Source organism: Xyrauchen texanus, chromosome 6 (assembly GCF_025860055.1).
Source record: "Xyrauchen texanus isolate HMW12.3.18 chromosome 6, RBS_HiC_50CHRs, whole genome shotgun sequence".
In the NCBI taxonomy this organism is placed as follows: Eukaryota; Metazoa; Chordata; class Actinopteri; order Cypriniformes; family Catostomidae; genus Xyrauchen; species Xyrauchen texanus.
The window spans coordinates 23680560-23708432 of NC_068281.1; the positions used below are offsets into that span (position 1 = coordinate 23680560).

The 27873-nt window shown below is 39.5% G+C and overlaps 1 protein-coding gene across 1 annotated transcript in view; it reads left to right on the forward strand.

Moving 5' to 3' along the window:
• Nucleotides 1–21599, forward strand: part of LOC127644781 (cadherin-6-like) — a 52206-nt gene extending 30607 nt beyond the window's left edge. Inside the window, exons 7-12 of the mRNA XM_052128160.1 lie at nucleotides 2928–3178; nucleotides 7103–7239; nucleotides 7803–7924; nucleotides 12287–12404; nucleotides 14788–15039; nucleotides 19144–21599. Of these exons, the coding sequence (XP_051984120.1) occupies nucleotides 2928–3178; nucleotides 7103–7239; nucleotides 7803–7924; nucleotides 12287–12404; nucleotides 14788–15039; nucleotides 19144–19649 (1386 nt within the window). The 3' untranslated portion in view covers nucleotides 19650–21599. The remainder of the gene's footprint in view (nucleotides 1–2927; nucleotides 3179–7102; nucleotides 7240–7802; nucleotides 7925–12286; nucleotides 12405–14787; nucleotides 15040–19143) is intronic.
• Nucleotides 21600–27873: the final 6274 nt, after the last annotated feature.

The following is a 27873-nucleotide window of genomic DNA, read 5'->3' on the forward strand; positions in this document are numbered from 1 at the left end:
CGACTCTTGCCTGGAGTTCGGTCCGGCAGACACTTTCGTGATCTTAAGACCACGACCGGGCTATGTGCCCAAGGTTCCTACCACACCCTTCAGGGATCAGGTAGTGAACCTGCAAGCGCTGCCCCGGGAGGAGGCAGACCCAGCCCTTTCACTGTTGTGTCCAGTACGTGCTTTACGTATCTATCTAGACCGCACACAGAGCACTAGACGCTCTGAGCAGCTCTTTGTCTGCTTTGGGGGACAGCAGAAAGGGAACGCTGTCTCCAAGCAGAGACTCGCCCACTGGGTTGTCGACGCCATTTCCCTGGCTTATCACACCCAGGCCGTGTCCCCCCCCTTGCGGGTCCGAGCTCACTCCACCAGGAGTGTTGCGTCCTTATGGGCACTGGCTAGGGGCACCGCCCTAGCAGACATCTGTAGGGCAGCGGGCTGGGCAACACCTAACACTTTTGCGAGATTCTATAATCTCCGAGTTGAGTCAGTATCGTCCCGTGTTTTATCAGGTCCGAGCCCGTAGAACTCGGTAGCATGCTGTCGATCTGACCGGGTGAACCGCTTGCACCTAGCACCCTTTCCCCCTAACCAAGGGAAAACAGTGCGCCGTCGTTCCCTGGAGATCCCATCTTTGGGCCGCTGGTTGACTCCTCCCTAGCCCTCGCGGGTCGCAGTTCAGCGGAGGAACTCGCTGACCCAAACCACTGCGGGTACCGCAAGCTACCCTTTACTGGTATAGGTGCTCTGCAGGTAAGGCCTCCTGTTCGGATTCCCCCTGTGTGTAATGCCACGGTACTGTCCCCTCACGAGTTGACTCCTGTGTCTCCCTTAGTCAGTTACAGCTGCCTCGGTCGCCGTGCTGTATGCTTCCACCCTCTACGAGGCTGTATCTACCACCGCACCAACTTTTCCACATAGGTCCTAAGTTAGGCCATCTGATGTATTTGCCACTAAAATTTGCCTCCCCTCCCGGGTAGGTGTGGCCTCCGCAGGGTCTTCTCCGCCCTGAATAAGGGCTAAGACCCCCTTCCCTCAATGCGTGAAAGGGCCCCGGCCGTAGTTGCTCTATGCGAGAAACATAGAGAGAAAAGAGGCCCAGCCAGGCTGACCCGTTCCCAGGTTGGCGGCCATCACCTTGTTCCCCCCTCCAGGGTAACGATAAGGATTCTGATGGCTTGAATGGGGCATTGGGGAAGGGTACGTTCAGCCTGATGCAGTTGGTCGTTCTGCACGTAAGAATACCTGCTCGCTCCTGCATTACTCCTGCAATATTTTTCATAGTTCAGAGGTGAATATCGGCGCTCAAGAGAGACCCCTAGTGTCGCTTCTCTGACACAACGTCTCGTTCCCTCCATCAGGGAACGGAGGTTACATACGTAACCTAGACGTTTATATAGGATGGAAGTTGTCTTCTTTGGATCTCCATGTGGGAACACATATGTGGAATATTCATCCTATTAAAGGGATAGTTTGCCCAAAAATGAAAAATATGTCATCATTTACTCCTCATGTTGCTTCAAACCCATATAACTTTCCTCTGTGCAACACAAAAATATATGTTAGGCAAAATGTAAGCCTCAACCACCATTCCCTTTCATTGTAATTGAAAAAGAATTAATGAAAATGAATGGTTGCTGTCTAACATTCTGGCCAACAACTCTTTTTGTGTTCCACAGAAGAAAATAAGTTAAATGAAGGTGATAAAATGATGACATAATTTTATTTTTGGATGAACTATCCCTTTAAAGGGATAGTTTAAAGGGATTTAAACTACCCCTTTGAAGGGATATTAAAGGGATAGTTCACCCCAAAATTAAAATACTCTATTATAATTAAATATAATTTATTCACCTTTATGCCATCCCAGATGTGTATGACTTTCTTTCTGCTTCAAAACACAAACAAATATTTTAATTGAATATTTCAGCTCTGTTGGTCCTAACAATGCAAATGAATGGTGACCATCATTTTGAAGGTCAAAAAATTATATAAAAAGATATAAAAGTAATCCATAAGTCTCCTGTGGTTAAATCCATATCTTCTGAAGCAAACTGATAGGTGTGGGTGAGAAACAGATCAAAAGTCCTTTTTTACTTTAAATCTACACTTTAACATTCACTTCCACATTCAGCCACATATTTATATAAAAAAAGGACTAAAATATTAATCAATTTCTCACCCACACTTAACATATAGCTTCAGAAAATATGGATTTAACCACTGGAGACTTATGGATTACTTTTGTGTTTCATTTATGTCATTTTTGGACCTTTGGACCAAAATTCTGGTCACCATTTACTTGCATTATGAGGACCAACAGAGCTGAGATATTATTTTACAATCTTTGTTTGTGTTTTGCAGTAGAAAAAAAGTCATACACATCTGGGATGGCATGAGGGTGAGTAAATTATGATAATTTTTTTATTTGTGGCTGAACTACCCCTTTAAGAGTTCCAAAATATGATGAACAAAATCACAATGTGTCTGAATGTTTTTGTGACAGACACTCTTTCATTGAGAGACAGAATCTGGCTAGTTGCAAATAGTTGTGAGTGACAAAATGATCTATGATGTTTGTCACAAAGTATGCATAGAGAAAACAACTATAATTAATAAAAAATACAAATAAATAATATAGATAATAATTAATCAATAATAATTGCAAGCATGGTGGCCAACACAATTTTCAATAGAAAAATTCAAAATACAGTTTCATGGCTTATAAGAAATAATTATGGCAAGTATATTTTATCAGATCACCTGCCATTCACAGATATGGCAAAAAGTTACTTTTGGACCCTGCATGCAAGTCTGAAGAGCTTTTTTTATATAGAATAAATTGATTTCAATAGATAACACTAAGGGACTTTCCATTATGTATGACCTGAAGACTGAGTGGGTTGTTTACTCCTGTGAATGTGTTTCCATTGCAGCCTCTCGACTATGAGAAAAAGAAATCATACACACTTCAGATCCAAGTGCAGAACACACATCCAGACCCGCGCTTCCTGAGCCTGGATGCTAAAGACATGGCCACAGTCCGGGTCAGTGTGGAAGATGTGGATGAGCCCCCTCATTTCGAAAAAGTCACTTACATTTTGGAGGTGAAAGAGGACGCATCTGTAGGAAACGTAATAGGATCAGTCAGTGCCGTGGACCCTGATATACGACGCAGTCCGGTCAAGTAAGACCTTGTATTAATATCGTTTCAACACAATGGGTCTCATTCACTAATAACTGTGTCCAAATGTGCATAGAAGAGGCTTCCTGCACAAAATGTCTGCCTGATTCGCATCAGATGCATACAAACATACATTTGTTCTTAACCTTGTTCTAATATTGATGAATCTGGATTATTCTAAATGAGGAAGTGCCTGCTGTTTGTAATTGGCATAATACACACTCAAATATTTTCTATACAAGGGCAAATCCTTACACTCTCACCTAAAAGCACATTCTGCAAGATCTCTGAATAAAGCAAAAAAAATATTGATGATTAGCTACATTTTTATGCAGGATCTCAAATTGAAGTGTAACATACATAATTTGTGTTACTCTGAAATATTTGAGACATATTGTTGGGTAACATAGTCATTCAATTTCTAATAATAATTATATACTGTACAGTATATATACGGTATATACATAATTAGAAATGTAATGACTAAGTTATCCTACAATAAGTATGGTAACACTTTATTTTGATGGTCCCAAGTATATATTTCACTGACTATAAGTGACTTATCAACTGGCTTGCTATAGCTAGAATGTTTCAAAAAACATTCAGTAGATTTTCAGTAGCCTGTATATAGATCTCTATTAATGATCTACTTACATTATTGTTGAGAACATCAGTTCATTAAAAGGTCATTAATAAAGATATATACAGGCTACTGAAATTCTACTGAATGTTTGTTGAAACACTGTTTACTTGCTATAGCAAGTCAGTCGATAAACTGTTATTTTGCAGCTATTATACAGGCTATTGATAGTCTACTGAATATTTGTTGAAACACTGTTTACTAGTTATTGCAAGCCAGTTGATAAGTCTCATATAGTCAGTTAAATAGTCACTTATAGACAGTTAAATATCTACTTGGGACCCTTCAAATAAAGTGTTACTGTATATACTATACATTTGAAGTCAGAAGTTTACATACACTTAGGTTGAAGTCATTCAAATTTTTTTTTTAACCACTCCATCGATATAATATTAGCAAACTATAGTTAAGGCAAGTCCTTTAGAACATCTACTTTTTCCAACAATTGTTTACAGGCAGATTGTTTCACTTTTAATTGACTATATCACAAGTCCAGTGGGTCAGAAGTTTACATACACTAAGTTAACTATGCCTTTAAGCAGCTTGGAAAGTTCGAGAAAATGATGTCAAGCCTTTAGGCAATTAGCTTCTGATAGGCTAATTGGAGTCAATTGGAGGTGTACATGTGGATGTATTTTAATGTCTACTTTCAAACTCAGTGCCTCTTTGCTTGACATCATAGGAAAATCAAAAGAAATCAGCCAAGACCTCAGAAAAACAACTGTGGACCTCCACAAGTCTGGTTCATCCTTGGGAGCAATTTCCAAACATCTGAAGTTACCACGTTCATCTGTACAAACAAGAGTTTTTGTGCCACAAGTATAAACGCCATGGGACTATGCTGCCATCATACCGAGGTGCATTCTGTCCCCTAGAGATGGAAATAGTTTGTTGCGAAAAGTAAAAATCAATCCCAGAACATCAGCAAATGACCTTGTGAAGATGATTGAGGAAACAGGAGGACAAGTATCTATATCCACAGTAAAACGAGTCCTATATCGACATAACCTGAAAGGCTGCTCAGCAAGGAAGAAGCTACAGCTCCAAAACCACCTTAAAAAAGCCAGACTACTGTTTGCATATGCACATGGGGACAACGATCTTACTTTTTGGAGAAATGTCCTCTGGTCTAATGAAACAAATATTGAACTGTGTGGCCATAATGACCATCGTTATGTTTGGAGGAAAAAGGATGAGGCTTGCAAGCCAAAGAAAACCATCCCAACCGTGAAGCATGGGAGTGGCAGCATCATGTTGTGGGGGTGCTTTGCTGCAGGAGGGACTGGTGTACTTCACAGAATAGATGGCATCATGAGGAAGGAAAATGATGTGGATATATTGAAGCAACATCTCAATACATTTACATTTACATTTATGCATTTGGCAGACGCTTTTATCCAAAGCGACTTACAGTGCAATTATTACAGGGACAATCCCCCCGGAGCAATCTGGAGTTAAGTGCCTTGCTCGAGGGCACAATGGTGGTGGCTGTGGGGTTCAAACCAACGACCTTCTGATTAACAGCCCTGTGCTTTAGCCACTACGCCACCACCATATATCAGCCAGAAAGTTAAATCTTGGTCGCAAATAGGTTTTCCAAATGAACAATGACCCCAAGCATACCTCCAAAGTTTAAGGATAAAAAAGTCAAGGTATTGGAGTGGCCTACACAAAGCCCGATAGAAAATTTGTGGGCAGAACTGAAAAGCATGTGCGAGCAAGGAGGCCTACAAACCTGACTCTGTTACACCAGTTCTATCTGGAGAATTGGGTCAAAATTCCAGCAACTTATTGTGAAGCTTATAGAAGGCAATTTAAAGGCAATGCTACCAAATACTACCAAAGTGTTCTGACCCATTTGGAATGTGATAAAATAAATAAAAGCTGAATAAATAATTATCTCTACTATTACTCTGACATTTCACATTCTTAAAATAAAGTAGTGATCCTAACTGACCTAAGACGGAATGTTTTCTATGATTAAATGTCAGGAATTGTGAAAAACTGAGTATAAATGTTTTTGGTTAAGGTGTATGCAAACTTCTGACTTCAACGATATATATATATATATATATATATATATATATATATATATATATATATATATATATATATATATGTATATATATATCATTGTTTCCATAGATCCTTTCATCTTCCTCCTGCTGTGTCTTTATTTACAAGATCACTTAAAATCTAGATGCAGATTTTCCAAAACTGTAGCTTGCAAGCCACATTAGTATCTGCCCATTTGTTTCCACTGACCTTTTTTTATATGCAAAAAACCCTGATTAATTTGTTTGAAGATATGGCGATATGAGCTTAGACGGACTGTTTCCCAGAGCGTGCTTATTTAATCCACATTTAATTTAAAAGGTCCTTCGAATGTAGCATATTTATGAGATAATTGTAATAAACTACAATTATGAGAATAAATATGGAAAAACGACCCTAATGATAAAGCTGATGTGGTGGGCTCAGGAGGACAATACATCTTTGTTTTTCCCTCCGGAAAGCACAGTAAATAAGAACACAGAGTGGAAGTGCTATTAAAAAGCCCTCTGCAGCAGAGAACAGGACTTCAGGGCTGGTAATTATCAGGGACACGCGCAACACTGTCATTCGCAACATCGGGAGGCTAATTAGGAAATTGAACAATCCCACTGATTGATTGCATTTGAAGGAGCAATATTGTGAACTTCTAGTTAAAGAACAACAAATGGGAGCTGGGCATGTTTAAGTTCAGGGCAGTTTGATTTCAGTTCTAGCTCTGGTGTGCATCAGTACTGGTTCAAGCATCCTAAAATGTATGATCTTCTAAAAGGCCACTTGTGTTAACATCGATACTCTGTTTTACAGAATTATGGATAGCAACTGAATTGCATGGTGTGAACAAAGCAGTAAGTCACAGGAGGCTGTGTGTTAAACTGATTTTACATTAACTGGAGTGCCTAAAATCTCCTTACCCTTGGAAAATCACTTCTACACAGATTTGAAAGGCTTACTGCTTTTATGAAATACTAACAACAGCAAGAATATAATAAAATACACCAATGGTCAATAAAAAGTAAAATTTTGTATTAAGAATTATCAGAATAAGTGATTCTTCTGCCAATTAAAATTTAAGTTCATTAGCCTAACTGTAGAAGTTTTCACTTCCCATGCAGTTAGGCGTGTTTCTAAAATATGCGGTCAGAGATGTACAATTTTAGTCATTTTACAATGATTTTGAACACAGCTCATACAATCAGAATTTAGAGTCTGAACCAGCTGCTTTATAATTACAGGTATACCATTGATCGACATACAGATGTGGACAGGATTTTTGGTGTCTTTGCTGGGAATGGATCTATATACCTGCAAAGGCCTTTGGACCGAGAAGAATTTTCTTGGCATAACATCTCTGCGATTGCAGCTGAGTTCAGTAAGTGGGCACCACACAGCCAGTCATTAGGCCAATACAGATCAACTTTGCATAGCTCACAGCCGCAGTTCATTTGGAATAAAATTATGGGGCTAAGCTCAAGTCATTCAGCATTAAATTTCTCCAATAAGATTTCCCCATTTCATTTACAGTGACAGTTTATATAGAGTAAATATATTAGTTTACTTCTTTTAAATGGAAAATCCAGTTTCCTCCTTTGCCCCCAATTAAATGAACTTCTAGTATCTTAAGTAGACTGCCATCATCTGCCACATCTTTTTGAAGGGATAGTTCACTCAAAAATGAAAATTCTGTCATCATTTGCTCAACATTATTTTGTTCCAAACCCGTATGACTTACTTTCTTCCATGGACAACAAAAGGAGATGTTAGGCAGTATGTTATTCTCAGTCACCATTCACTTTAATTGCATCTTTTTTACATGCAATGAATGAAGGAATGGCATACTGTATTGAAACAACATGAGGGTGAATAAATGATGACCGAGTTTTCATTTGTAAGTGAACTTTCACTTTAACGAAACATTTTTATTTTACCCCTTAGACAACCCTCAGCTGACTAGCCGAGTGCCCATTTACATCCGCGTACTTGATGTCAACGATAACCCCCCCATGCTGGCATCCTTCTACGAGACATTCGTCTGTGAAAACGCCAAAGCCGGCCAGGTAAAGAGTGCTTTTAGTATATGTTTCCCATTTTATCTGCCACATTGTAAATTTTGGTGTATGATAAGTGGGAATAAGTCCACTTGTCCTGTTTGGTCGGTGGATGGATGTGTCGATTTAAAGCAGGGGCGTCCGTTAAACAGCGTGTGACCTCTACAAACTCACACCTCCAGAGAGAGATAGAGATCAGTGATGAGTATTTCTCCTTCATGGATTAGACAGCAGAGCCTTTTCTGTCAGGCTTGATGAGATTATGTGTCATGGTGGATGACAGGGGCTGTCACATATCACAGGCACTTCATAATAACTGTCCACCTCTCCTCCATTTCCTGACTCATCGTGTATCCCTCGTTGTCCATCATCACCCACCTCACTGACCCACCCACCTCAGCATCTGGCAGAACTGTTAAACCTGGTGTGTGCAATGTAACATGGATCTGCATAGTGCTATAGATAAACATAGCGCTTATCAATAAACTAAAGTATCATATTACACAGCTCTCTGTAATACTCAATTCTGATGGGTCAATGGCACCATCTAGTAGTCTGATATCTCAGCGTAACAACCAAACCTCCACATATCAGACCGCTTCTCCAGGTATTGCGAATTTGCTTGTCATCTTTCCTGCTTCTTGGATCACTGTGTGATCTCTAAAAGTAAGCTAATAAAATTCTAATCAATGTGCATTTATTTATTTATTGGCAAGTACTCTTATAATAAGCTTTAAATGAGCAGTCAGATAGTCAATATTAAAAAAAGAAACACCAACAGAACTCTGACGTAACCCAGAGGTGGAATTTAGCTTTTCAGTGACTTCTTTCTTCTTACATAATTAAATAAGTTTAATGTAAATCAATATTGTAGGGTCCATCTGTATTGTAATGTACATTAAGGAAGTAAAAAAATATCAGATCATAATAAGATATTATATTTTTTATACCCTTAATGGTCACGATTCAATACCATATTGTAACAAGTTCTTTTACTCTCTGCAAGGAGGTAGCGGGAGACAGCGAAATCCAATTCAAAAGGGTTTTTTTTTTTTCAACACAAATTCACTTTCTAGCATAACACAGAAGCACACACATAAACAGTGCTTGCTCTTAAATCTGTCTCCACTCTCACTGCAATGACAAACAGCTGTTAGAGACAATCAATGACAGGTGATGACCCTCACCGTTCTCCTCTCCCGATCTCACTCTCCATGCACAAGCTGGCGCTCGACCACGCCCTTAGCACCACACATACTGTATGTATCGTACAATACATAAACAAAAACATTGTAGTCTAATTAAAACCAAGCAGCACAATTTGAGACCTGCGAAACAGTCTGCTCCCCGGAGAGGTGGTGTTGAGCACTCACAGGAAAACACAGCAACAGATCTACAGAAACGGCAAGTAGATTGTAGCAATACCGCTTGTTGAATTTGTCAAACAATGGTGTCATGTCCCAGCCCTACAGTACATCAAACATGTAATTGTATTTACGTCAACATTGGTGGATTTGCCATGCAGAAACACAACAGCAGCAAATTTGCAGCTCTCCCAGGTGACGTGGAGCATGACACTGAGCAAGACATTTATAAGTAACAAAAAACAAGCTTTTTCAAAAATCGGACAAGGTTAAACAGTTATTAGTAGAACACTTTCATGCATTGTATAAGCTGGTAATAACGGCAGTAGGGAACAGGCCTAAAAATTAGTATTTAATTTTTTTTATCAAGTCGCTAAATAATGTTGGATTATGAATTATTGAATTATTACATATATTGTAAAACCAGAGGTCAGGTTCCTCTCAAGAACAATGTGAAAATTGTGAGTTCATATGAGTTTTTCTCATTACAATCAAACAAAGTTACTTTATTATAGTACTCTACTTTTTGTTACCAATGTCAGACACTGTTGTGTCATTTACAATTTAAAAGACATTTATGTCGAATCCATGAATAAGTTTGAGCAAAATGTTTGTGGACGACTGGGCGTGTTTTTTTCTTTTTATTTTTTAATTGTATCATATTGTATTGTGGGGCTTTGCATTGTTTCATATCGTGAAATTTGTGTATCGTTACATGCCTGATGTCCATGTATTTATTTATTATGTTAGTAGCCATAAAAAACTGATCACCCTGTTGGGTTTTATATATATATATTTAAAATTTTCACAGGTTATAATGACATTAGGATGTGTAATTAATGAAACTATTCTTTTAAGATCACAAACAAGAAAGAGTGATTACACATAGCACGTGCTCAGTAAAGCTCTCTGCCTGATAAAATAAGTGTGAATGTATCACTTCATAAGATATTTTTAACAAATAAATTTGTTGGTCTGCAGAAGAGGGAGAGCGGTAAGGCTCGTAACCTGGGTTGTGTGTTGACTTGGGTTGTGAAAGTGAACACTGTGTCCAAATTTGATGCTTATCCAATGCCTCAAATTGAGTTACTCGACGCTGGAATTAACAAAGGCTTATTGGCAGATCCCCTTAACTCCGAGAAAAAACTGCTTTTCCACAACGTTTGGATTTCACCAATTCGTGACTCTTCCGTCCGGTTTGTTCGGAGCCCCAGCCATGATCCAGTGTGTTGTATCGTATTGTGTTCCCCAACAGAATCTGTTCCTCTGGCACCTTCCTTCTCTGTCCCCTTTATTTTACAGACTGATGCATCTGACAGGGGGCTTGGGTCGTTGCTCTTGCAGGAGGTGGGAGGGGAGGAATGACCAGTGTTGTTTATTTGTCGCAAGCTCTCCTTCAGAGAGACAAAGTACAGTACCATCAAGAAGGAGTGTCTTGCGATCTAGTGGGCTGTTCTTACCCTCCGCTACTACCTGCTGCGGCAGGCCTTCACCCTCTGTTCCGATCACGCTGCTCTGCAATGGCTCTACCGCATGAAGGATACTAACGCATGGATCACTCCTTGGTATCTGGCTCTTCAGCCCTTTGAATTTGAGGTGGTCCACAGACCGGTGGCACAGATGGTTGTGGCTGACTTGCTCTCCAGAAATGGGGGGGAGTGGGCAGGCCGGATGTTGCCACGGCCTGAGTCGGCGGTGGGGGTTTGTGGCATGGGGGCGTGTCATATATCAGTCTGCGGGAGAGGGAGCGTGTGTATGTCTCATCACCTGGGTTATGAGTACTAACACCTCTCTAATTATAGTTATGGCGGGGGAGACCTGACAAGGCACGCCAGAGCGTCAGTGTGAGAGAGAGTTCATTAGTTGGGAGTGCTTTCATTACAATTGAGCTTAATATTTATGTTACTGTTGGTTACCATTGATTGAGTGTCTGCAAGAGATCATTTAATTAAAAAGACTGACCTGGAACCTGTTTCATTGTATCCTGACTCCTCCTTTACCCATAACTCAGAACTTATCACAAGGTGTAAAGGTGATTTTCTGAATCTCTACCTTTTCATCTCATGTCTAAGGTTGTTGGTTAAAAGTTAACACAAATAATATAAACTAAATACCATTTACAATGTTATCATGGCTGTGAGGTCGGTTATGGAAAATAAAAATGTTATAAATTAAAATTTTATGGCTGAATTTAAAGATTGAATCTTTAAAGTATATACTGAAATTGAATGATCATGAAATATGTAACACTCTGCTTTCTTGAATTAAAATTATTATTATGGTCTTATTCTGGAATTTCTCAATGTAAATATTTTAATGGTTTTATTAATTTTGGCACATATGTATGTTTCGTGTACCAACAGGAAGCTATATTTGAAATAGTCTGTGAATTATAAAATGTGAAATCTGTTACAATTGCCCCCACATACATGTGCTGTGTCCACTACAATTTTTAAAAGTGAATTATGAAATTAGTTGAATAAATTTGGATCTCCCATTTAATTGTTTAGATAAACAGAATTACAAAACTGAATAAAATTATTTTGTTAAAATAAAACAGTTATTTAGAGATGAATCCAGTATATTGAAAAGACAGCAATAGATTGTAAATAGAAAAGGTTTGAATTCTGGTTCCATTCCTCATATTCTAACAGACTGCTGTAAAAAGCCAAAGGAAAGGAAAGGCAACCAGTAATACAAGAAATCTGGCCAGTCTCTAAGCCTGATGGGGGGGGTTAAGCATGAAGCACACAATGGATGATTATATTTCTGTCACAGCATGTTGCCAGTGCACCCTTGAGAGATGCCTTTAACCTAAAATTGCACTTGGTAACAACTAAAGATAACCATAAGCCTCTATTACTGAGTCAACATCTTTACCCGCAGTAAAAATGCATATAATGTTTGCATGTAAACACTTGTAAGGTCTGAAAGATGACATTGTAAATGCCAAGTTGTGCCATGAACTCTGTTAAAAATGTAGTTATCAATTGCTTCTCTGTCACAGAAAATCCAAACAATCAGCGCAGTGGATTCAGATGACCCTTCCGGTGGACATCGCTTCTTCTTCTCTTTAGCACTGGAGAGCTCAGTGCGCGCAAACTTCTCAGTGCGAGATAATGGAGGTGAGTGCCCTTGCAAATTTTTAGCTCCTCCAACTAGCTTACTGTCCCTGCTCATGATGACAACACAGACCATTCAAATAGTAGAAATTATTAGGGCTTGTGGCTTTATGTCTAGATGGACAAGATCATTCTGCAGTAGCCATAAGATCAGGTCAGTCTGAGTTTGTTATGGTCTACTGAAAGGGCAACTCCCTTTGACTATTCTTTCAGCTTAAAATTAAGGAAAATTAAACGTCTGTCATCATTTACCCACCCTCATGTTGTTCAAAACCCATATGATTTTCTTCCATGGGACACAAATGTAGATGATATGCAGAATTTTAGGGACTGACAACTTCAGTCACCATTGACTGCATTGATTGTATCCCTTTTCCATATAATGAAAGTGAATTGTGACTGAGGCTGTCATATCTCCTTTTGCATTGCAAATGGGTTTGGAACAACATGAGGGTGCATAAATGATGACATAATTTACCTTTTTGAGTGAACTATCCCTTAAATCAGAAAATACATTTGTCCAAATTCTGGATGTCAATTCTTTATCCCATTTTTTTATTTTTACATTTGTTATGCCATATTTTTTTACAAGAACAGATTTCTTTCCTCTGACATTCTAGAAAAGTCTCTTATTGTCTTTGATCATGTTTACTAACTGTTTTCATATGCAGTTTGCTATTTTTCATGTTAAAAGTGACTTGAAAGATTTTAGAAAGGATAATTGCTTCTCAGGTCCACACACATCTTCTAAATAATAACCTTTATGAACAGTTCCAGTCAGGTTTCCGCTCACATCACAGCACTGAAACTGCTATGATCAAAATCACTAATGATCTGTTAATCTCAGCTGATGCAGGACTTCTGTCAATACTCATTCTTCTTGATTTAAGCGCAGCCTTTGACACTATCTCACACAACATAATTTTAGAGAGTTTGCATCCATTGGTATTAGTGGCATGTCTCTTGCTTGGTTTAAATCGTATCTCTCTGGTCGCACTCAGTTCGTTAAATTGAAAAATGTTCATTCACAGTGCTACTGGTGTTCCACAGGGATCTGTCTTGGGACCTTTATTATTTATAATATATCTTCAACCTCTTGGCAATATTTTTTGGACTCCACTTTCACTGCTATGCTGATGACACCCAGCTCTATATTTCCACCAAACCAAATTCTTCTCTCCCACTGTCTTCCCTTCATAACTATTTACTTGACATACAATCATGGTTTTCTTGTAGCTCTCTCAAACTCAATAAAACTGAGGTTCTTCTTAACTAAGTCGAATCTTGCCAAATCAAAAAGTTTTGCTCTGACCATTGACAATTCCACTGTACTTCCCTGTTTGAAAGTTAAGAGTCTGGGTGTCATTCTGGATAGCACTCTTTCTTTTGAAGCACATGTAAATAATATTACCTGGTCTGCATATTTCCACATAAATCGTCTTTGCCCCTCCCTCTCAATTCACAGCACTGCCACTCTCATACATGCTCTGGTCACGTCATGCTTGGATTATTGTAATTCCCTTTTATTTGGTCTACCACAAAATCTTCAGTATAAATTACAGCTGGTACAAAACTCAGCTGCACGGATTATTTCACAAACTTCTAAATCAACTTCAACAACTTCACTGGCTCCCTGTTAAACTTCGTATTGAGTACAAGATTATGTTATTGACCTTCAAGGCTCTTCATAGCCTAGTACCTTCCTATCTTCTAGATCTTATTCATATATATTCTCCTACCCGCACTCTTAGATCCTGTTCCTCTCTCTCTCGTGATACCTTCTGTTCGTCTGACTTCTATGGGGTCCAGATCCTTTAGCAGTGCTGCTCCATGACTCTGGAACTCTTTATCGCCAGATATCCGTAATTGTGATCGTCTTTCCACTTTCAAGTCCCTCCTCAAAACCCACCTTTTTAAATTAGGTTACCGTACTACAAATAACTCTTATTTATGACTGTATATATTCCTATGATAATGCAAATTTTTATATGTGATTTTAGGTTTTTATCTTTTCTTATTGTAAACTTGATTATGTCTGTAAGGTGTCCTTGAGAGTCTTGAAAGGCGCCTATAAATAAAAGTTATTATTATTATTATTAATACCCCTAGTACAATACAGTATGTTGGTCTTTTTTTTTTCTTTTTTTTTATTTTGCATCTGTTATCTATATGCATTTGCAGATGCAATGTTAAACATGTTCATCTTCAGACTCTCATTTATCACTTGCTTTTAATCATAGCAGTTTACAGTATTGTGATACCTTTTCATGCTTGTTGGAAGATCATACCTCCCACTTCTGTAGTCATAATTACAATGAAGTCACATTCAAGTGTTTTGTGAAAAGAAAGAATAGGTATAATAAACTTAGTACTCAATTCTTCATAGACAACACAGCTGGGATCTTCACACAACGGACCGGATTTGGCCGAATGCACAAGAGCACCCATCTAGTGAGTGTGGTGATCTCAGATGGCGACTTTCCCATGCAGAGCAGCACGGGCACTCTCACAATTCGGGTGTGCACGTGCGACCGTGACGGCAACATGGAGATGTGCAACGCCGAGGCTCTGACCAGCTCTGCGGGACTCAGCACGGGGGCACTCGTGGCCATCCTGCTCTGCATTCTTATACTGCTCTGTAAGTTTCACTTCCACCTATCTCAACAGTCAGATCACTTCTTGCTACATCCATCTGTCTGATCACTGCTTCCTCCATCTGTCTGTCTGCTGTGAGTTGGCCTGCTCATCTTTCAAGCTCTTTGTTAGTTAGACTCTTCTTTTCATTTTCCCACCTGTCAACCTGTCAGTTAGTGCTTTTGTCTGTGCTACAATTTGATTAATTACACTTCCAGTGGTCTGAGGTGCAAATGTCTGATCTGCATGTAAATTAATATGCAATTAAGTGACAAGAAAAAGAAAAGAAAAGAAAAAGGATTCCTGACATGCTCAGATGGCTGAACTGATAAAGCTTAATTGTCAGTTATTTAATCAGGAATCTGAATAACAAGGGCTAGATTTAAATAAAACTCGAAATAATCCAGTAATCCAGTGATTTAATCCAACAAGAGGGAAATATCGTCACATTTGAATTATAGGCTTACTTTATTGGAAAACATCTTCATATAAATTCACGTGTAATTGATCAGTGTGCCGTGGGGCTTGTTTGTTTCCGTCTTTGGATTTTTGTGAGGCAGTTCAATAGGGATTAAAAAGAGAGAGCTTTTAGCAAGCATACTGTTATCTGAGTTTGGGAAACCATTAACATCAGCCAGATCTCACATGTGAACTGCACGTAGCAGTTCTCCAAAAGACGTGACACCAAGGTGACATCTGCAGTGTAAAAGCATACAGCATGCATGAAGCTCTTCATAATCCACTTCAGTGAAAGATCAACGATAAAAGCAACCAACCAATACTAAATATCCCCTAGAGTAGGTGGACACTTCAGCCACACATATAAATGTATAAATGTCATTGAATTAGTTTACAATATTAAACCATGTGGCATCTGCAAACAAATTATTCTAGAGCTTTTCTCATAAAAGCCATTTACTCAATTACTGCATTGTAAACAGTCTGGTCAGAAGGTTTTGTTTGTTGGGTTGTTTGTTTTGTATGAAGTTATTTTCCTCAAGATCACACTTGTGTTTTTGCAGAGAAACCACAGATGTACAGTAAGTAGTTCAGCACATTACCTATAGACATGTTCCAATAATGTTAGACAGTTCTCTATCTGTCACAAACTCGACATTGTGTTGATGTAGTGACACTAGGACATACGGATATAAAAGGAGCTGGTTCGCAACCAGTCATTAAAAAAAATTTCTTCTGAGCTGAGCGGTTGTGTTCAGCCAACTGAATTCCTGTGCCGGTCCATTCACCTCTAAGAAGCGAATTGCTTTTGGATATATGCTACATTTCAGCGGCTTTCTCTCCTTCTGCAGCGGTCACTGCAGATTACGCCCCTGGGCACTTTGACAGCCTAAGAGAGTATATATTCCTGCAGAAGAGTATATTTTCTCTAATTGAGCAAACACATTGACGTGACCGTCTTTTTAAAGACGCTTCTTTATAAAGATGCCCTTCTGTCTCTGTGTAGTTTCTGGGTGCGGTCGTTATCTCTCCACCTCTGACGGCCACGACCGCTGCCTCATGTGTCTGGGCCCTAATCACGTTGAGGAAGCATTTCTTGGATGGTTAATGTTCTCATTACGAGAACATGACCATGGCAACGTTGCGGTCATGGATTTCTTTCTTCCTGGGTAAAGCCGCTTCAGCTGTCCAACACTGCCGGACCTTCTATCTAGGCCGAGGTTGACGCCTGAGGTGATTTGGGGGCTCCAATGGGATTGTTCCGCCGGGTAATCCTCAGTTCTAGGGATGAGACAGGCAGCTCGCCTCAGTGCCAGCCTAATATCTCTTTCGGAGCTTGTGAGATGGATGAGATTTCGATTGCTGCATCGGAAAGTGCCTTGGTGATGTCGGATGCCGAACGCTAGGCTAACGCCTTTGGGTGTGCCAGCCCAGTCTGAGGCTGACGCGAAGCTGACCGACATGCTTGTCTGGGCCGGCGCAAGTGTCTGGCTGGAGTGGCCCAGTCTGAGGCCGCTGCGGAGCTGACCGCCATGCTTGTCCGGGCCGCCGCAAGTATCGGGCTGTAGTGAAACCCTCACCTACCCCTGAGCACTCACGGCTTGACGATTGATTCCTGAGTTTGGGGCACTACTCGTGGCCACGCCCCAAACCCCCACCCCCCGGCTCCCTCTGGTCCCTTTGCTTCACGGAGATACACAACGAGCTTATGAGGTCATGGGGACACCTTTTACTGTCCGAAACCAATCCCTCAGCTCGTCCGCTCTCACTACACTCGACGGTGGGGCGATTCCTCAGGTGGATTAGGCGGTTGCTGTGCACTAGTGCCCGCAAAGCGCCGCCACCTGGCAGAGTCGCCTGGCACTCCCCTCCAGGGCCTGTAGGACTCTCTGGCGGCCAAAACCTACAACGCTGCTTTACAGGCCCCCGCAGGCAGTTGACGCCCCCGCCTCACAGCCTGGTGCTAAGACCTCCAAGAATGCTCCTAAGTGCCCCTGAGAAGGACGATGCAAGGAGGAAGATGTCTGCTGGAACCAGGGAACAGACAGGCTGCAGTACCCACATTGTCAAAAAATGGCAGATTCCTCTCTCCTTGGGTCACACTGTCGGTGCCCATGGCTGCCATTACCACGGTGAACGGACACGGAGCACTCGCAGTCAGGGCCCCACGAATGCACTTGCCATCGGGCTATGTGCCCAGGGTTCCCACAACCCCCTTCGCGGATCAGGTGGTTGCCTGCAATCACTGCCCCGGGAAGAGGCAGACCAAGCATTGTCGTTGCTGTGTCCAGTGTGGATCGCACGCAGAGCTTTAGGTGCTCTGAGCAGCTCTTTGTCTGCTTTGGCAGACAGCAGAAAGGGAACGCTGTCTCCAAACAGAGGCTTGCCAACTGGATCGTGGATGCCATCGCTTTGGCATACCAGGCTCAGGTCGTTCCTGCCCCAATGGGAATTCGAGCACACACTACAAGGACTGTGGCATCCTCATGGCACAGGCCAATGGCACCTCTCTAGTAAACATCTGCAGGGTAGCGGTCTGGGCAATACCCAATACCTTCACAAGATTTTAACATTTCCGGTTGAGCCGGTTTCGTCCCTTTTTTTGTCAGGTACGAACAAGTAATTCTGGGAATACGGGCAGCTGGCCAGGTGTATCGCTTGCATGTAGCACCTTTCCCCTCCATGAGGCGAAGACGTGCGCCCCCCCATGCAAGTTCATGACCCCATGAACCCTGGATGTCCTTCCTATCACTTTTTTGGGGCATTGGGGGAGAACACGTGCAGTCCGAGTACATCTGCTATTACGCATGCCGTAGCCTGCTTGTGCCTGCATCGGCAGTCCACGTAACACAGATCAGCTGTTGTGGCGTTTTGTATAGGGACACCTAGTGTCAACTCAACATCGAGTGAGTGACAGATAGGGAACGTCTCAGTTACTGTCGTAACCTCCATTCCTGATGGAGGGAACGAGACTTTGTGTCCCCCTTGCCACAACACTGTAATACCCGCTGAAATGTCCAGGACCCTGTCTCGGCTCCTCAGCACAAAACTTGAATGAGTGGCATGCAAATTCCACTCGCCAATTCTCATTGGCCTTTTCTCAAAGATCTGAGGTGTTTGGGGCTCCCAAGAGTGACCCCTAATGTCACTACATCGACACAACATCTCGTTCCCTCCATCAGGGACAGTAACCAAGACGTTATACATTATCTAGATAGTTTTATCATTTAAAACCTAATAAACTTCTTTGTTTTGCTTGAAATAAATAAATATAAATACCATTTGGTTTGTTATTTTTTCTTCAACTGCAAAGACATTTACACATTGTGTGGCTTTAGTGTCATTTGAATTATGTGATGATGACAAAGCTTGTTTTTATTTTTTAGTAACAGAAACGAAGTATATTATCTGATTAAAATAACTGACACAATCAATTGTGTGATTCCATAAGTTTCAAGTATTGCAAAAAAAAAAAGTACAAAAGTTTTAGGGAGCTGTTGATTTAAAGTAAGACATTGTATGTCAGTTTACAGTACATTTTTCACAGTGTTTAGTGGCTTAAGTGTCCAAATACTTTTAGGGGCCATTGTATTCTCACCCAATATATGTCTTTCTTGCCATTTACCTTTTAATTTTCCTCATTTTATAGTGATCGTGGTGCTGTTTGCTGCCCTGAAACGTCAGAAGAAGAAGGAGCCTTTAATCATCTCCAAAGACGATGTGAGAGACAACGTGGTCAGCTACAACGACGAGGGTGGAGGTGAGGAAGACACCCAGGCCTTTGACATTGGAGCGCTTCGCCACCCGGAGGTGATGGAGGAGAGCAAAGTGCGGCGGGACATCCTTCCGTCCGAGTCGCTCTACCCCCCACCACCACTCCGTGGGACCATCGTGCCATCCCGAGGCAACGCCGATGTGCGGGACTTTATCAACCAGCGTGTACAGGAAAACGACGGCAACCCCACAGCTCCTCCTTATGACTCGCTGGCCACCTATGCTTATGAAGGTAACGGATCAGTGGCAGAGTCGCTCAGCTCACTGGGATCTGTATCCTCGGAGGGGGAGCAGGACTACAACTATCTCAGCGAGTGGGGGCCACGCTTCAGGAAGCTTGCCGACATGTATGGTGGAGAGGACAGCGACTGGGACTCCTAACAGATATCTGGCAGTCTGCGGAGTGGGACTCATTTGCTGTGCTGCCTCTAACTTAAGACTGGAGTGGCAGAATGAGGCAGCCTAATTTCTTTTACAAAGTGCCCTTTCATCCTTCTCTTTGTCCTACAATCAGGCACTCGGGTCCTCCGTCCTGACTGGCTGTGCATTTTCTCTGCAAAGCAGATGCATAAGAGGAGATGAATTTCTAACAGTGCAAGGAGCACGTTTCTGTACGTTGCAGACTTTAATTGTTTCTCTTGCTCATGTGCTCTCTCATGCTCATCAGAAAGAGATCAACTGCAGTAACATCATTCTGGATAATCCCAGATTTTTCTTGAGATGTACTGTAGTTTGCACTCTGCGTTTGCAGCTTTTCATATCTGTAAACATCACTGAAAACGTTCTTTTGAAAAGCCTACCATCTGGTCATGCAGAATTACTCTATAAATTGTGTTGCAAAAGAAGTTAATCTGAATACTGTGAGTCTGTTATACACTTGAAGTGAACATTAGCAGGCATGCTATAAACCATTGACTAAAAATGCCAAGACCAAGTGTAATTTTTTTTTAAAGAAATGAGACCAAGGCTAATCTTAAGCCTGTGAATTCATCATCAGACCTCAATGTGTAGCAGGAAGCTCAGAATCAAACGTTCAAGATCACAGGAGTTGTCTTATAACTGGGAGGCATTTGAATCCCTTACTATTAATCGTTTGCATAATTTTACTAATCTACTTACGCACTCAAGAAAAGATGTGTTGTACTGTAACCAGAATCAAGACAGTTTGTTTGAACTTCTTGTAGACCATCTAGAAAAATGGGTCAGAATATGTTTCATGGTTGGCATTGGTTTTCATCATCCACTTAAAAAAAATTATAAAATAAAATGCCAGAAGCTTACAATTATCTGCTATGTCATTGGATCTAAATGTGTTTTTCTTCAATTCCTTTAGCAATCTTGCACACTTTTGCTTTAACTCAGAACTGCTTAGTATTAGTTTCTCCTCGTGAGAGACACATATTCACACAGTCCCTTAATGACATGCTGCAAAACGTAACCTTTCATAAAATTACCTTAAAACATTGCTTATGCATTTGTCTAGTGGGATTTGTCTTTTTTTTCTTCTTTTTTTTTTTTGCTCCATTCATCCAGCTGAACAGAGAGACATTGACATAAAAAACAATACAGTCGAATCAACAAAAATAATAATTAATTAAATAATAAATAATTAATTAAACCGTAATATATGTTCATAGAATAACTGATTCAGTCAAAGAATAGAGGGATAGAATGCAAAATTGTAAAATAATCACAGTTTGAAGCTGTAATTCACACCTTTCCACAGACAACTGTGCAATAAAAGAGAGAATCAAATCGCTATGGAAGCAATGAAAACTTGACTGATTTATTCCTTGCCTGAATGATAAACACAACAGTGTTGTATTGAGATATGAGTCAAATCTTAAAGTAAATCTCTTGCCCATGATTGTGCCCTCTCTTTAGACTACAAAATTAGCCTGAAATTGCATTCACCTATGCGGTTAGGAAGGTGGGAGTTGGCTCTAAACAGTGGTTGAGCAGGTAAATATATGTGTTTTAGAAGCACGATTTCTGTTTTTTGTCATTTATATGCTGTAAAAAACTTAATAAAAAAAAAACCAAGATAAAAGATGGTTATTTATGATGTAAAAAAGCTTGGTTTAATGAACAGTGCTTTGTACCAATGGCTTGGGAAGAGTAGATTATGTCCATGTACTACTTAGCTTTATATCTTGTGATATTTTGTACCAAATATTTATAAACTGTGATGATCATTAAATATTATTGAAATATATACATTCTGTTTTATTGCTTCCATGTGTTACGAACATGTTCATCTGTAAATGTGAGCCGTTTCAGTTCATTTGGTGACGTGCAGATGGATTCAAACTTTCATTTAAATAAATGTTCTCATTTACAGAAACCATCTGAATCTCAGTAATTATTTTCAAGTCACATCCAGAAACACTTACATTGTGCTTTTGACTTATCACAACCAATTTATATTTATTTGTTTTGCAAATGACAATTTGGCAGCTCACAATTTTTTTGTTTTTTTCTTATCCAATAATTTTTTTTTATTGATACTTGGGTTGCAACGGTATGAGATTTTCACGGTATGATAACCGTCTGAAAATATCACGGTATACGGTATTACACAATTACTATTAATAGTGAAACAGAAGGGTTATTTTATTTATTTATTTATTTTTGAGCAAACACTTTATTATAATTGAAACTTGAAACCATTTATTTTATTGAAGTATGTGTTACACTTTTAAGAATGATGCAGCATCCACTCTTGGTACATATGTGTAAAAAAAAGTCCCTTTTGAAAATGAATAAATAGAAAAAATAAGAAAGCTTACAGAATTATAATAAACAGAATTATAAACATGATAAAAAATATCATGTAACTAACATGTTTTATAACTAAAGCATGTTAGTTAACATGTTATCATTGCATGTTAAATTAACTACTCAATGAAAAATAACATCAGCTGTGTGAGCTTTTAAAGTTATGTTTTATGATTATTAACAGTAAACATATACTGTAGATGCGCGACAGCACAGCCAGACTGCTCCTGTCTGTAACTTTATCTCAGTGGTTCTCAACTGGTTTTGCTTCAGGACAGATTTTACATTGGACATCAAGTGTCAACCTGCCATAGATTAAACATAACCTGTATTTAATGTATCCTGGGTTGCATTTCCTTTTATGTTGCATAGATTTGTTCATGGTTTTCCAGTACAAGGACATGCATCATGTGACATTATCAACAACAAAATCTACAGGAAGTTTCTCTCCCCCTTTTAAAAATTGAAGAGCATATTTACTTAAATGAGCCCATTATCATCCCGTTTGTTACCTAATATTACATATTTATTACACATATTACACAGAAGGAAAGGCTCCTCATTACCATGGTTAGGTCAGTGTGCTAGTCTTAAATAATAGTAATAATAATAATAAATTAATGTATTTATGAAAAATAAATACTAGCTGAAACACATCTTGAAACTTTAACTACAACTGCCACTGTTGATATAAAATGAGGTCTAATAGATTCTACCTTTAGATTATTTCATATGAAACTATAACATTTTGTCAAAATATAACAGTTTTTTTAACTTATGTAAAATCCTGAAACAAATTTGTAAAGGTGATGTGTGTAATTATTCATATTTTTAACTATTTTGGTAAAGGGGCCACATCGGGCTTTAAGTAGTGCATGGGGGGCCACATTGTATTGTTTTGAGATACAATGTTCTGCATTGATTTGGTTTTTATATCTTTTAAGCCCAGAAATAGTTGTGTACTCAATTTTCTGAAGCGTATCTGTGACTAATGGGACTATTCTGCAATTGCCTAAAGTATTTTATTGCTCTACAAAGATAGATACTATTCTATCAGGCATTAAAAATCTGAATAAAGGCAGAGATTATAAATGTATTTTGCCATCTCTACTTAACTGTTAATTTATTATGCAGTTTTAATAATAATATAAAAAAGAAATGTATAGAACGTTTAATGTTTGTCGCAAAGCGGGCGAGTTTACTTATTTTTTTGTAAAACTTTATACGTTTACATACTAAAAGGGTCATGATGCGGGTCTCCTCGATGGTTTTTCAACACTCAACAGAATGACACAGGCTGCATGACTAAGATAAATGATTACTGCAAGAGTTACATTAACATACAGGTGCGAAGGGACTTCAACGTTTCTAAATTGCACAAATAAAAAATACATTTACATATTTGTCTCTGGCTTGCTTTTGCTCGCATGTCAAAGATTACCCCTCCGCGTGTCAATGATGCCAATATCTATTTTTATATTTAATTTAATCTCTGAGAAGGTTTACCTGCAAAATTAGTTGCACCAAACATCACAAGCAGCCTCAAGAATTGACACAGAGTAGCCGTACAACACTTTTCCTTGAGCAGAATATTAAACTACAGATCGCTAAGTTTGTTCAAAGGGGAAAGCGAGACGTGCATGGTTGCCAGACTGCACAAAATAAGTATAACATTAGGCAGAATATTTCCAATTTGCGCAAGTATAAATCTCAAACTGGGGGGGTCGTCTCTTATCTGGCAACCCTGAGCATGTTAAACGCTTGTGGAGACGCGTTAGGTCCCAATGCAAGTTAACTGAAATATCCAATGAAAAATAAAAACGCTTTTATGATAAATGAGCCGTGGGCCACATTAAACCATGTGGAGGGCCTGATCCAGCCCGCGGGCCTTATGTTGCCCATGTCCCCAAACCCCATCCTTCTATTTGCCACCTCCTCGAAAGCTGCCACAATCCCCACCTCCACACACCACTCCATAAATTATGGCACTCCGTTTGACTTCCATCCCCTTAAAATAATTTGTCTGCCAATCATGATACTGGTGAGAACCCAATTTTTTATATGTTTATCCCCAAAATGTATGACCGCCCCATCACTCATCACCCAAAATCTGGGGCAAAGTAAAATTTGATTGCCAAAGATATCACACATACTACTCTGAACCTTCAACCAAAATTCTTGGATCTTAACACACCTCCAAAAAACATGGGTTGTGTCTCCATCTTCTTATTGGCATCATCAGCAGGTGGGTGTGTCTTTAAGGCCAAGCCTATGCAATAGAGAGAGGGTCCAATAGAATCTATGTAAAATCTTGAATTGCACATCTCTAGATGCAAACTTGACATTTTCAAATTGAAATCTTTCTCTAAAATAATATAATAATAAATAAAATAATAATCTCTTGAGAGAAGATGAAGCTCCATATCCCAGACTCTGAATTAGAAATACACTGGTGCCTCATGACCTTTTCCAAAAGCAGTAATCACCTCTCCCAGAGTATATATGCCGCTTTTTATGTTCAAAACGTTGAACCAAATTTTCAAAAGATCTCAACACTACATTCAGATACAGGTCACCAAGTGTAGTAACCCCCCTCACAATCCACTCTGTCCAGCAGAAAGGGGACTTATTAATACATAATTTAGGGTTCATCCATATGCTTGAGGCAACATTTAAGTAAATGTCTGAATTAAACCCTTTTGGCCACTTTTGTCCATACAGAGGTCAAATGCGATATAACGGGGTGTAACTTAACTTCTTCGATTAGTTTGATAGACAGGCTTTGCAATGGCAAAATAGGGTCAAGAACTTCCTGTTCAATACAAAACCAGGTAGGGGCTCTTTCAGGTGGAATCGACCAACAAACCAAATGTCTGAGACCTTATGTATAATAATAAAATTTAATCTTGGGTAGGCCTAGCCCACCTTTGTCAATCAGTCTATGTAATTTTTTTAAATGTAATCTAGGACGCTTACCATTCCAAATGAAGGATTTCGCTATGCTATCAAAATGCATGAAATAAGAGAGGTTGACATCTACAGGTAGAGATTGTAACAGGTAATTACATTTTGGAATACAATTCATTTTAATAACATTAACCTTCCCCGTCATAGATAAATGTAATGAAGCCCAACTACCCACATTGCTCGAAAACCTTTTTATTAAGGGGTCAAAATTAACTCTAAAATAACTAAATTAACTAAATCAGACAAATTTGCTAGGAATAAAATGCCCAAATACTTAATGGGCCACTGGAAGGCGTCCGGCTGGAAAGCTGTTACTGGGCTGTATGCTGTCAGAGACAAAGCTTTGGATTTAGACAAATTTACTCTGTATCCTGAGAATTTAGAAAAGGAATTAATAATTCTGTGGAGGCAAGGCATAGATCTAATGTGGTCAGAGACGAAAAATAAAATACCATCTGCGTAATGCAAAAGCTTGTGCACCACACCTCCCGCCACCACCACTGGAAAATCATCTTCCCTTCTTATTAAGGCTGTTAATAGTTCCAGGGCAGACAGAACAATAATATGGAAAGAGGGCAACCCTGCCAGGTGCCCCTATCAAGAGTAAAATAATGTGAAATTAATCCATTTGTTTGTACCGCCGCTACCGTGTGTCTATAAAGTAAGTTAATCCATCCAATAAAAGTATTCCCGAATCCGTATATTTCCAAAATCTTCAAAAGATAATCCCATTCTACCATATCAAATGCTTTTTCTGCGTCAAGTGAGATGGCAGCGACTGGAGTCTGATCAATCGCCACTGACCACATGATATTGATTAAATGCCTAATGTTATCAGAAGAGCTGTTGCCCAGAATAAACCCCACATTATATATACTCTATATGTATAATAATTGTCATAACTTCATATGTTTTTACATTCAACATCCAGAATTTTTTTTAATATTTTTATGTCTAGCTGGATCAGGGAAATTGGACGGTAAATTACACTCACTTGGATCTTTGTTGTTTTTAAGAAACAGACTGATCCAGGCTTGTGTCATGATTGGTGGAAGCTCACCATACTTTAATGATTCCATTTAAAATTCTAACAAAAGTGGAGCCTGTTCTGTAGCATAATATCTAAACAATTCAGTGGCAAAACCATCTGGCCCCAGAGCCTTGCCTGTAGGCAAGGCCTTAATTACCTTGCCAAGCTCCTCCAAAGTTATCTCAGAATCAAGATAATGTTTTGCTCATTTGTCAATTTAGGGAGTTCTAATGGTTCCAAAAAGTTTCTAATGTCTTCATCAGTAGATGAAGACGTGGAACTATAGAGATCAATATAGAATTCTTTAAAAGCATTATTAATATCAATGGCTGAGGTAAATATTTCACCACCAGCTGATTTCTCTGAGGGAAAGGTAGAAAAAAAACTCTCTCTGTTTTATATATCTAGCCAAAAGCTTCCCTGCTATATCCCCCAACTCAAAATATGACTGCCTTGCCCTGAATAGCCAAAGCTCCTCCTTCCATGACAAAATAGTATTATATATGTATTTCAATCAGTTCTCGGAGGCCATCAGATGACATTCGGTACTTTTAATATTCCCTTCCAACTCCACAGGTTTTTGTGCATTGGATTTTTTTATGAATAAGACATACTGTATGATCCGACCCATAAGAACCGCCTTAAGATACTGAGGACCAGTTGGTCTCCATATAAACTTTGTCTTCAGCCTTTAACATTTGTTGGAAATCAGGATTTTGCAAAAGGGATACATTAAAATGCCAACTGTATGATTTATTTTTCTCCATAAGTGGCAACACCTCTAAACTCACCAGGGCGTGATCTGAGACTAAGATGTTTCCAATTGAGCAATCAGTGACAGAAGAAACAAGGGACTTAGATATAAAAAAGTCTATTCTAAAATAAATTGTATGGACTGAGGACAAAAATTTATTGTCTCTACCAGATGGGTTTAAACGTCTCCAAATATCTGTAAGACCAAGATTTTTACACATCCTGTGAAGTGTCAATGATGCTCTAGGGGGCTTACACACTTTTGCTTCATTATGATCAAGAACTGATTCCATCAATAGATTAAAGTCTCCTCCCAATATTATATAATGAGTGGTTCCAGCAGCTTGCAACATACCTTCAAGATCTATAAAAAAGCCCTGATCATTAGCGTTAGGCGTGTAAATATGAGCCAAAATCAACCTTTGCCCATGAATTTCTACTAAACCAATAATGACTCTTCCTAATCTATAATGACTCTTCCTTATCTTTAATCAGTTTGAGACATTTGAATTGTAAATGTTTACTTATCAATGTAATGACTACCCTGCTCTTACTTGAGTAAGCACTAAAAAAACATCACCACCCAATGTCTTCCCAAATCTTTTAGCTTCCTGCTGGGAAAGATGTGTTTCTTGAAGAAACACTATATCATATTTCTTACATTTAAGAAATAACCTTCCTTCTTTTTATGGGGTGCCCCAACCCATTCACCTATTCTAGAAATTTCACCATATCTCTGCCTTTGTTCTCAGGAATTTCAACAATTCGGACATTGTTTCACCGGTTACGATTCTCTAATTCTTCCAACTTTTCCCAAACGCGTTCCAAGTCCACCTTGGTCACTAGCGGATTAGCAGCTAATTCCCTCTCTGATGACTCCAGATAATCGTTTCCATTTCTTGACATCTGCCACTCTTGTAACCATCTCAGTGAATTTCATCCACATGGCAGTGATCGATCAACATATTACAGCAAGATTCTCCAAGTCAGTAGCAACCTTTGCCAGCATCACCGACATGCTCGGCAGTTGATGCTGAATCTCTCCTGCCGCACCTTCTAAACCGAGTCCCCCGTCAG